At 36.9% G+C, this 12,137-nt stretch overlaps 1 protein-coding gene across 2 annotated transcripts in view; it reads right to left on the minus strand.

Moving 5' to 3' along the window:
* STAM (signal transducing adaptor molecule) overlaps positions 1-12,137 on the minus strand; it is a 55,896-nt gene that overhangs the window by 33,063 nt on the left and 10,696 nt on the right. Inside the window, exon 2 of one of the 2 annotated variants that reach the window (XM_005891919.3) lies at positions 6,689-6,773. The exons of the other annotated variant lie outside the window; for it this stretch is intronic. Within the exon in view, the coding sequence (XP_005891981.1) occupies positions 6,689-6,773 (85 nt within the window). The remainder of the gene's footprint in view (positions 1-6,688; positions 6,774-12,137) is intronic. 2 annotated transcript variants of the gene reach the window in all.

Genomic DNA, 12,137 nt, shown 5'->3' on the forward strand with positions numbered 1-12,137 from the left:
GGGTTATGGAATTCTTTGTACTATTGGCTCAATTTTTTTGTAAATCTAAAATGCTATTTTAAAAAACAAAGTACATTAATCATAAAACAAAAACTGAAACTGTAAAGAAAACATGAGATAGTTCTACTAAAACCTTAAAGAAGGAAAGTCTGTAACTCAAAATTCTAAAAACCAGAAAACTGGTTAAATTCAGCTATATAAAAATCAAAAACTTCTAAATGGGAAAACAAAGTCAAATTAACAATGGAAAAAATATACACATAATTCATATAACAGATGAGGTATGTATAAAGTCCCTAACACAGATAATAAAGTCAATAAATGAAAGACTTCAAGACCTAAGGCCAGTCAACTGAGGGTATGACTGTCACAAAACAAAACATTGGAAGACATCTGTTTTTTGACCTGAAGCTGCCCTTCTAATCTGAAGACACCTAGGTCAGAGATTACTTTTCCCTTAAAAAACAAACAAACAAAAAAAAAATCAAGACATATTCTATCAACCTCCAGTTAAAGCCCAAAGATAGTCAAAGTCCAGGTCCTGGACAACATAAAGCCAATGAAAAATATTTTTAAAAAACTCTTTCCCAAAGGCTTATATTCATATTTTTCACGAAATATCAACGCCTATCATTTTCTTCTTCTAATTGTATGTGAATAAATAAAAGACTATCTAAATAGATCCCTTAGCCAAGTACAGAGAAAAGTTTATCATGTTTTCCACTCTCAGTCAACTGTATTTTGGTCTAAGCAAAGATGGTTAAGATTTAAATAATAGCACAAATTAATCTGGATGTCAATTACAAAATATTAATTTTTTATTGTGGATAATCAATACTTACTCTCACATTTATTTTTTTACATATGAAATTAAAAACAAATCAATAAAAACTAACAGACAAAAGCTATGTGAAGACACATTAAAGAAAACTGCTACTATTATTCTGAAAGTTCTCTTGATTTTGAACAGAGACTTTTCAGTCTATCATATGACCTCACTGGCTAAGCATTTTTCAGTACTTACTCAGACACTGGAACTGCACACTAAACATCATGTGAATATCTTACAAAGTCAGAAAAAAAAATTTCAGTTTTAAGTCCAGCATATTCAAACACTTTAGGGTGACAGGATATTAAGGAATTAAGTAATTACAAATGTTTATTGCCTATCAATATGGGAAAATTATTTTTGTATTTGTATAAAGGAACAATAGAAAGATACAAAGGAAACAGAAATGGTTACCTACAGAGGATGGGGGAGAGAAACAGGGACAGGAGTTATTTTCTCAATATTTACCTTTTTTAAGTTATTTTAATGTTTCAGCCATGTGAGTAACTATTTTTGAAACAAAAAAGTACATATTTCATATAAGCATAAATATTTCTATAAATCAACAAACAAATACACAGATATGTGTGGTTCAAAGAGGAAGAATTAAGGAGCGTTTTCTGAAAGACTGCTGGAACCATGTTCCTGGGTCACAGTTCTCTGAGTAAATGAAATTTCACAATAATTGGCTCTTCATTTCCCCTTAGAACTTGAGAATATTTTTCCAAATGACCACAATTCTAAAACAGTTTACAAGAAAGAATTTTTTTTCTTTTAAAAAGGGCCGAAGGATTTTAAAATATTATTTTCTTAGGGGATAAACACTTTACTATAAGTTATTTTATTTATATACTAAGTAATTCTACAATATATTGCTGGTAACAAATCATTTTGATTAAAATAAACAAATCTTACAAAACAGAAGTGCTTTTCTTAAAGTTCCCTCCCCCTTCCCTAAATCCATCCTCTTAAATAGATCTGTACATTTTATGAAATCACAGATTAACTCCGTATGACAATGTTTTAAAAAAAAAAAACCTAGACTGTTGCCTAGTACACGAATAACCTTATGAACTTCATACTTCAACCTGCCCTGTCTACACCAGTCTCAGGAAAACGCACGCCCACTTTCCCTTTCACACCAGTGACACGTTTCAACCTTTTCTAAAGCACACCAAGTACTCAGAATGCTTCACCAACAACCTACAATACATATGTTCAATATTCGTATGCTACCATCACCAACCCATACTAAACATATCTAGGTTCCTAGACAATATAAACCCAATCTCCATGAGTTTTCCATATACCTAATTATAAAATGATTAAAAACAATTAAAACTGTAAATGGTTACTAGGTTCAAGGCAAGAGGGGAATGGTAAGTTGTTTGACAAGCAGAGTTCACCTGAGATGATGAAAAGTTCTGGAGATGGACAGCGGAGATGATCTCATAATAATGTGAATGTACTGAATGCCACAAACTTAGATCAAAGAAAATGTTTTCATGTATAATAATACATTTGTCTTTATAACAATGCAGCCATAAAATATTTTTATTGCTTTTTATGGAGAAAGGGACCTAGGTAGACAAAAGTGCTGAGGGCCCATGAAAATCAAAATGTGGCCCTAATGCTTATTTCCTACTATGAAGTCAAGGCACAGCAAGAAGGTGAAAATATAACCAGATATGTATGTAAAACATTATTTGAAAGAGGAATCACACACATAAACAAACTTTGTGGCTTTGCATTTTTTGAACCCTAGTGAGATTACAATGGTATCTCAACTATTATATAGTCTTTTTCAAACAATTCTTTATTAAAAAGAGCTAGAAAGAGATACCACATTTATATAAACATATAACTGCATGAAAATTAATGTAATGAGACTTTAAAGGAACCAGAGAGCAAGAACTTACTATTAAGGAAAAAAAAATAAGTGAAAAGGGAAAAGAAAGAAAGAGAAAAGGAAAAAAATATTAATAAAAAACAAAAAGAACCACCCCTCTATTTAAATTAGCAAAGCTGAGAACATTTCCCGAGTAAATTCACAGATTTGGCACAATGTCAATTAAAATCTCCAAAGGGTAACAAAATATTAAAGAAAAATACTGAGAGAGAGAATGCCCTCTAAAGTAAATACGAAAAAAGTTTAAAATGAGCGTGTATCTAAACCTACTGATACTAGATAACAACAAAATACAAATAAAACACAACTGTTTAAAGCAACAAATTAGTACATTTTAAATACATATCTAGGTTCTTAGACAACATAAACCTGACCTGAGGACAACACGGATGGAACCTTGAGGGCACTGCACTAACTGAAATAAGACAGAAAGACAAACACTGTCCGATCTCACTGGTATGTGAAATCTAATATGATCAAACTCACAGAAACAACAGAGTGGTGGTTGCAGGAGGGTGGAGGGGTGGGCAAGGGGTGGCAAAATGAGTAAAATGAGCCAAAAAGTGCAAACTTTCAGTTACAAGATAAGTAAGTTCTGAGGGTGTAATGCAGAGCGCAGAGAGTATGGTTACAATACTTGGTTGTATGTTTGAAAGTTGCTGAGAGAGTACATCTTTTCACAGTTCTCATCACAAGAAAAAAACAGGAAATAAAATTAACAAATTAGAGTTTCTAATAATAATGTTAGCTGCAGAAAAACAAATTGATCTCTTTAAATCCTCACAACGTATCATATGGGATTTTTAGATGGGTTCAAATTTATTTTTTAACTAGAAAAATATGGAACATTTCTAGTCATGAAAGGGAGTTTGTCTTTTTATTTCAAGCCACTAACCACATTATTATAAAAAGCATCTCCAAAATGAAGAACACTAAACTAAAGATAAAATGAAAACTGATGGGGTGAAGAGAGGAGGGTACTTTCCAACTGCACTGCTAGATAAAAGCTTTATCTCCAAAACACACAGGGATGGAGCTAGGTGGATACCTCATCCTCAACAAACTGTCAGACAATATCACTTTAATCAAAAAGAAGCAGAGGTGCACCCACTTACCCATGCTCCAGATACTATTAAAAACACTTTGCATGTAGTAACTAATCTCACACTCACCATAAACTCTCTATGAAAAAGATACTGTTTTTATTCTCAAGTAGCAAACTAAAGTTACTATATCCACCGGTGACATAGCCAAACAGTCAGAGCAGGGTCCCAGCCCAGGCATCTCATCCCAGAGGCCATGCCCTCAACCACTAGGCTATTTGCTTTCCTCTGCATAACAAGCTACAAATCTACATCTACTGGACATATATAAATTACTATTACACAAGACAAAATTCAAACAAGAATGGTTTTGATAGCGTGCTTTGAGGATTTAGATTTTCAGTCATTGGGGTAAGGAAAGGCTTTATGGAAGAAATAATATCCACAGTGGGTCTGGAGGATATGAGACACCACTGAGAGTGGAGATGAGACTATTCCCCACTGAAAGAACAGAGGGACCAAAAGCAATACAAAAAGCTGAAAAGCACTGGCAACTCAAATATCTGAGTTGAAAAGAATGTGTTGTTGCTGTTTAGTTACTAAGTCATGACCGACTCTTTTGCAACCCCCTGGACTATATAGCCCATGAGGCTCCTCCATCCATGGGATTTCCCAGACAAGAACACTGGAGAGGGTGACCATTTCCTCCTCCAGGGGGATCTTCCCCATTCAGGGATCGAAACTGCATCTCCCGCATTGGCAGGTGGATTCTTTACCACTGAGCCACCAGGGAAGCCCATTGAAAAGAATAGTGAGTACAAAAGAAGTAAATGAAAAATAAATGATTCAGAGGCCTAAGGAGGTTACTAGGCTTAATTCAGTGGAAGGCAGAGGAGTAACATGGTCAGAGTTGTCACATGACAACTGGTTATAAAAACTGGACAGAAAAAGACAGAAGGAAGTGACAGAAGGTTAATTCACTAGTCTAAGCATGGTTAAGGATGGCTCAAGTAAAGTGCAGTCAACAGAAGCAGAGAAAAAGGAATAGATAAGGAACATGCAGCAGCTACTTGAACTTCAATTAAATTAAGGAAGCAACCAGGCCGGAAAGTACAAGACTGAGGATACTAAAATACAAAGACAACAAAGAGGATGGATGAGACCACGCTTGGAGCCATGACTTTGGGAGCCTGCCAGGAGGAGCACATTATAGGCTAAAAAGACCTCAAGTGAAGGGGCAGAAAGGCCTTAAAGACAAACTTTCCTGCCTAATCTGACCAAGTTCAGGAACTTAACTAAGGAGACTCTATGACATCAACATCGTGAGCGAGATCATGGATCAAACTGACAGAATTCAGTAAGAAGCCGACTGCAGGGGCGAACCTGAGGTTTTAAGCAGAAATGAGAATAACCTTGTCATTAACAGAGGTGAGGACAAAGGAGGGAATGGAGGTCTAAAGCAAAAAGGGACATGAGTTCAGGGTTCTAGGTGGTGAGATTGAGGCTTATAACATGGGATATTCTGAAATTATGCTGCATCCATGGGAGTAGTACTTGAGTAAACAGAATCAGAGCTAAAAATATAGAAGTCACATAAAGATACTTGGAAGCTATGAGAGAAAAAAGAAAAAGTGCTGGGTAAAAAAAAAAAGGATCAGAGAAAGTTTAAGGAACTATGTCTATTTAAAAGGGATTGAAGAAGAGCCTGGGAAGGTACCATCAGAGGGTTAATACTACAACCAGGAGAATCCAGCATGATTTAGCAGCACTCTCAAACATTCTTCACAGGAAAGTATATAAATAAGACATCGTTTGTGTGGCACAAAGAGATAAACGTGGCTACTCATAACTGGACGTTATTAGCCCAGGAGTGGAGGAAACCATTACTCTATATACGCCTTGCAAACCACTACTCAGTTAATCCGCTTGCTGCACTGTTTAGAAAGTCCTGTATTACCAAAAAGTCTGTAGGCCAAAAAGTTTACAATTCTATTTCCCTAAACTGTCTCTTTCCGTAGTCAATGATTAGTTGAGTCGAATGTGAAGATGTGACAAAGAAGACAAGAATACAGAAATAACCAAAAAATTTGGTATCTGAGAAATCAGTGATGACTTTAAATATCAGTGGGAAAAGGAACAACCTAAATACCCATCAGCAGATGAGTGTGGATAAAGACTGGTGTGTGTATATAATGGAATATCACTCGGCCCCAAAAAAGAATAAAATAATACCACTTGCAGCAACATGGATGGACCTGGAGATTATCATACTAAGCCAAGTAAGCCAGAAAAAGACAAATACCATATGATACCACTTACATGTGGAATCTAAAATATGAAACAAATGAACCTATATATGAAATAGAATCAGAGACACAGAGAACAGGCTGGTGGTTGCCGAAGCAGAGGGGATGTGAGGGAGGGATGGAGTGGAAGTTTGGGATTAGCAGATGCAAACTATTATACAGAGGATGGCTAAGCAACAAGGTCCTACTGTGCAGCACAGGGAAATATACTCAATATCCTGTGATAAACCACAATGGAAAAGAATATGAAAAATATATATAGGTAAAAGTGAATCACTTGGCTGTAGAGCAGAAATTAACACAACATGTAAGTCAACTATATTTCAATAAAATTTCTTTAAAAAAAATCAGTGGGAAAAACTAGATTTTAGGAGACAAATATGGACAAGGGTGAATAATTAAAATATCAATACTGTTACTGGTCATGCTGTCCCTACTGTTACAAGGAGAACCTAATTCCTCAAATCTTGCTAGTGAAAACATTCTTTTTTCAAACCAAATTGTGATTGTAGTAATAAGCTTTACCTTCTAACTCCAGTTTTATTCCCATTAATAAATAGGACGAAAAAATAAAAATCCTTTGAAACCCTGCAACACTTACCCAGTGCGAGACTGACCGACTTTATCACAAATATCCAAAATGAGGCCCCAATCCTCAGCAGTATTCATCTCACTGGTTGCTTTCTCTGTATATTACAAGAAGAAATTGCAGAAACATTATTTCTAAAAAGTCTTTAAGCGGTAAATGACTACATTCAAATTACCAAACTGTAGTATAACCAAGGACCAACAAATCACAAGAGCTATCAACATCTGGTTAATGAAATATTTAAGTCTATCTTTAAAAAGAGGTGGGTACCTTTGTCACCTATCACAATTATTTTCCCCACTTCATTTGTTTGTTACTTGGTATTTAAAAAAAAGGGGGGCCACTGATTTTTTTTTATAAAAATGTACACACACACAGGTCTATCCCTATCTGCACACAGAAAGACCAAAATAAAGAACTCTTTCATTATCAATAGTTAATAGTTAGCTTCACTAATTATTTACAACTGTGGCTTCCCTGGTGGCTCAGACGGTAAAGCGTCTGTCTACAATGCGGGAGACCCGGGTTGGATCCCTGGGTTGGGAAGATCTCCTGGAAAAGGAAATGGCAATCCACTCCAGTACTATTGCCTGGAAAATCCCATAGACAGAGGATTTGCATAGTTAATTCATAGTTAATTTACATAGTTAATTCTTAGCTTTACTTGCCCTCGAAGGAACATGACAAAGAACATGTCTCTATCAAAATGTTCCAGGGAATTAAATTAACTATCTATTTGTTGAGTTTGGATTCTGAGAAGTAGGGTGGAGGGGGCACTGAACAAAAGAAAACCAAGCTTTAACTGAATATTTTTCCTTAAATCTAAACTTGACAAGTTAAAATAAAAAAAGCCAGAGGTATGGCAGATTAAACCAAATCATTAATTTAGACCCCTTTCTTCATTACAATAAAGGAATTTTAATGAAAACACACAAGGATAAGGAAAACATGAGAAGCAGTAACAGCAACAGTATCTCAAAAGCTACAGAACAACACTGATCCATGGTAAACTACTGAGAAGACCCAAGAAAGGTGAACCATGTATTGTTAGTAAGAAAAAAAGCTTAAGAACTAGTCTGTTGAATCCTCAGGAAATTCAACTATTGCAATTGAGAATGAAGAAAAAGAGCACTTCCAAGTTAGCAAAATGGGTTAATGCTGTTTGAAATGTAGGCAGGCTCTATTTCCTCACTCAAGGGCTCTAGCAATATCACTTCCCTATTCCGAGAAAGTGAGTGATGGTTTACTTTCTGTAGGTAAAGCAAATTTTTTCTAGACAGGGAGACACCAGGTATAGTTGAGACTTAGGCAGCAAAAATAAGGAATTCCCCACCCCCCAGTTTTCCAGTCTGGCATGTAAGCAGCTTGGATGTATTCACTTCATCCTAACAAGTAAAACACTGAACAAAGTGAAAAATCAACGACTCTTCTTAGAGCCCTCAGAAGTGAGGTCACAAGGCAAACTGATGCCCCCAAATTAGACATACAAATAGGCAGATACACAGAACCACAACTTAACAGAGCAGAAGCTCATCAGCACAAACATCACCAGGAACCAGTACCAGGGGAGGAAAATCTACACTGAAATTATCAAACTGCTGGAGGCTAAGTGTGCACAAGTCTGAGTTAAAACGCCAGAAAAGAGGCGGCTTAGAAGACTTCCCATACTTTTGTGAGTTTCAATTCCACCGTTCTTTCAGGTTCTCAAGGTGAACATCACAGAAAATTTCCCCTATTTTTCCAGCAGGGGGAGAGAAACTGACCATTCTGAAATACACCAGAGTATTCTCTTCCTAAAAAATCCTACCCTCAAGAGAAATTATTTTATCAGTCTTAACCAACTAGTGTTTTACCAGAGATTAACCCAACTGTGGGAAGAGAAATCCCAAAGCTAGCTTGTTCCAGCCTTCCACGTGGGAGAAGGGGAATATCCAACCCCAGCCCACTGGAGCCATCCCATTCCACCAATGGGATGAGCAGGGGATGGACACTGAGAAGCATGTGAGAATTCAAACCCCAGGGGCAGAGAGGCTCACTGAGCCCAAATCCCAGGACAGTCGGCACCTGATCATCACACCACTAAAGGTGGGTGTCCCTTCGTCTAGTATATCATATCCAGCTGCTGACAAGTCACACTATAAGGCAAAGAGCACAACTAGAAGGGTATCAGAGTAGCATCAGAACCAAACTCAGACATGAGAAGGATGTTGGAATTATCAGACCAGAATTTTTAAAGAATATGACAGTATGCTAAGAGCTCTAAATGGAAAAAGGAGGTAATATGCAAGAACAGATGGACAATGTAAGCAGAGAGATGGAAATTCTAAAAACGAAATATTAGAGATCAAACAATAATATAATATAAATGAACATCCTTGGATGGGCTTATCATCAGTCTGGACACAGCTGAAGCAAGAATCTCTGAACCTAAGGACATGTCACTAGGAATTTCCAAAACTGAAATGCAAAGAGGAAAAAGTGATGGAGGGAGGGGGCCGGAGCAGGGGGGTGGGGGCACTGAAACAAATTATCCAAGAGCTGTGGGAAACTATAAAAGCTGTGACAAAGGAATCACTGGAATACCAAAGAAGAAAGAGGAAAAGAAAAAGAAGAAATATTTGAACCAAATATGATTCGGAATCTCCCCCAAATTAATGTCAGACACCAAACCACAGATCCAGGAAGCTCCAGGAACACCAAGTACAATAAATGTCAAATAAAGAAACAAACCCTCTACACGTTGGCATATCAAACAGCAGAAAATCAAAAATAAAGCGGAAAAAAAAGAAGCCAACAGATGTAGAGAATGGATTGGTGGACACAACAGAGGAAGGAGAGGGTGGGACAAGTTGGGAGAGCAGCCTTGTCTTTATACACTACCATCTGTAGAGAGACGGCTAGCGGGAAGCTGCTGCGTGACATAGGGAGCTCCACTTGGCGCTCTGTGAGGGTTAGAGGGCTGAGACTGGGGGGTGGGAGGTGGAAGGGAGGCCAAGAGGGAGGGGGTATATGCATACTTTTAGCTAATTCCCACATGTTGCCATTCAGCAGAAACTAAGACAACATTGTAAAGCAATTATTCTCCAATTCAAAGATTTTTTTAATTAGAAAAAAAGAAGCCAGCAGAAGAAAACACCTTACCTATTCAGAAGTAAACAGAATGATTATATCTGACATCTCAGAAACCATGCAAACAAGTAGAAAACGGAATGAAATAGTATTGAGAAAATAACCACCAACCAAGGATTATATATCCTGTGGAATTATCCATAAGGAAAAGACAAAGTCTTTCTCAAATAAAGAAATATCAAGGGTATCTGCTGCCACTAGACTGGCCTTACAAGAAATGTTTCAGAAGTTCTTCAGGGAGAATATAGGAGATATGCATACATGAATGTGTGTGTGCGCAGGCATATGTATAAATGAAATGAAGCACAGCAAGGACACCAGGAACAAAAGAGAGAAATTAGGAATGTGAATATTTTGTTACTAGAAGGTGAGCTGTACTATCACTGAAGTGGCACAATGTTATTTGAAAGTGAACTTGGACTAGTTGTAAATGCATATATATATTGTAAACTCTTAGGCAGTTACAGAAAGTAGAAAAATATATATAATATGCTAAAAAAAGAAAATGGAATCATATAAAATATTCAATTAAAACTCCAAAGGCAGGTCGAAGAGTATCAGAAACAGAAATAAAATACAAGGGTTACAACTAGAAAATTATAACAGGTATGGTAGATGTTTATCCAACAATATCAATAATCACTTTAAATGTTAATGGTCTAAATATAGGCAGAGATTGTCAGAGTGATCAAAAAATAAGATACAATTAAATGTCATTTACAAGCAACCCACTTTAAATATAAAGACACACATATAAAGTAAAAGGATGGAGAAAGAAACAGCATGCTGACACTAATCACAAAGAAGTGGGATTAGTTATATTAATGTCTGATGAAGCCAACTTTGGAACAAGGAAAATCATCACGGACAAAGGCATTACATAATAAAGAGGTCAATTCTCAGAGAAGACAAAAATCCTTAACATACATGTGCCTAACTAGAGAGTGTCAAAGTAACTGACACAAAAAATCATGTGAACTCCAAAGAGAACTAAGTCACTAAGTCATGTCCAACTCTTTTGTGACCCCTGTGGACTTTAAGCCTGCCAGGCTCCTCTATTCATGAGATTTCCCAGGCAAGAACACTGGAGTGGGTTTCCATTTCCTTCTCCAAGGGATCTTCCTGATCAGGGATCAAATCCACGTCTCCTGCATTGGCAAGTGGGGGTCTTTACCACTGAGCCATCAGAGAAGCCCCTTGTTGGTTTACTCTATACCTAAAACAAGGTTACTATAGACTAAGTCTTTCAAGACCTAAAGTTCTTGTCACTATGAAACAGCAACATACCAAGAAAGTCCAGAACACCTGAACTGATACACTATGTCACCATCCGCACCAGTAGAAAAGATCTGTGTCTGGAGTATTTTCTCTTTTGCCTCTTTATTGGAATCCTGAGAAAGTCCACCAGCAAAAAAATGAAGCAAGCAAGATGCAGCTACAAGTAAAAGAATTTCTAGACTCACTAAATTGTTTTAAGTGAGCTTTAACCATGAGGGGATCTGTATTAATTCAAGAAACACCAGAGAGCTAAGAAAATTTTGAGCAAGGAAACAATCTGATCAGAGTTTGACTTCTGGGGGAAAAAACATGAATCTGCTGCCAACATGTAAAAAATAGTTTGGGAGAGGGAAAAGAAGAAACTATAATGAGAAACTTAACATAAATCTGGAGACAAAGTAAATGAGCTACTTTGAAAGCAAATGATGAAATGCTGTTTAATGTGTTCTCACTGGCAGGTGTGCCAAGATGGTAACAGTAAATTGACCTGTTTAAGCTTCCATAACTGTAAATCCCTTAAAAATAACAACTTCTACTTTGGGTAATTCTTTGAACATTCATGTTTTCAGTCTAAATGCTCAATAAATGCTAAACTTGATCATACAACTGCAATATGAATCCATAAGGGTCACAGAAACATAGACCTTTAGTAACATCTATTTCAGTGTTTTTTTCAAATTTTACTTTTCAATGCAGAAACCCTCTACAAGTTAAATCTAATGCTAGCTACCTGGAGTTAGCACACACTTCACAGGTTGAAGGTACAGGACTTCAAGTCTCCCCTCACTTCAGACACAAGAAACAAGCTCTGGGCTTCCCAGGCCACATGCATTCTGACCAACTGGCTACAGATTCAGGGGTTTCCACTATCCCCTTGGGTTCACTGATTCACTATAACCACTTATAGAATGAAGAAAATCACCTATAATTACAGTTTTATTATAAAATATACAAATGTCAACCAGCCAAAGAAGAGATACGCATTGTGCTGGGGCTGGGAGGAACTCAAAAGCAAAGCTTCTGCACCCTCAGGACTCCTCACCCTCCTGGCATG

This window comes from Bos mutus, chromosome 13 (assembly GCF_027580195.1).
Source record: "Bos mutus isolate GX-2022 chromosome 13, NWIPB_WYAK_1.1, whole genome shotgun sequence".
Lineage (NCBI taxonomy): Eukaryota > Metazoa > Chordata > Mammalia > Artiodactyla > Bovidae > Bos > Bos mutus.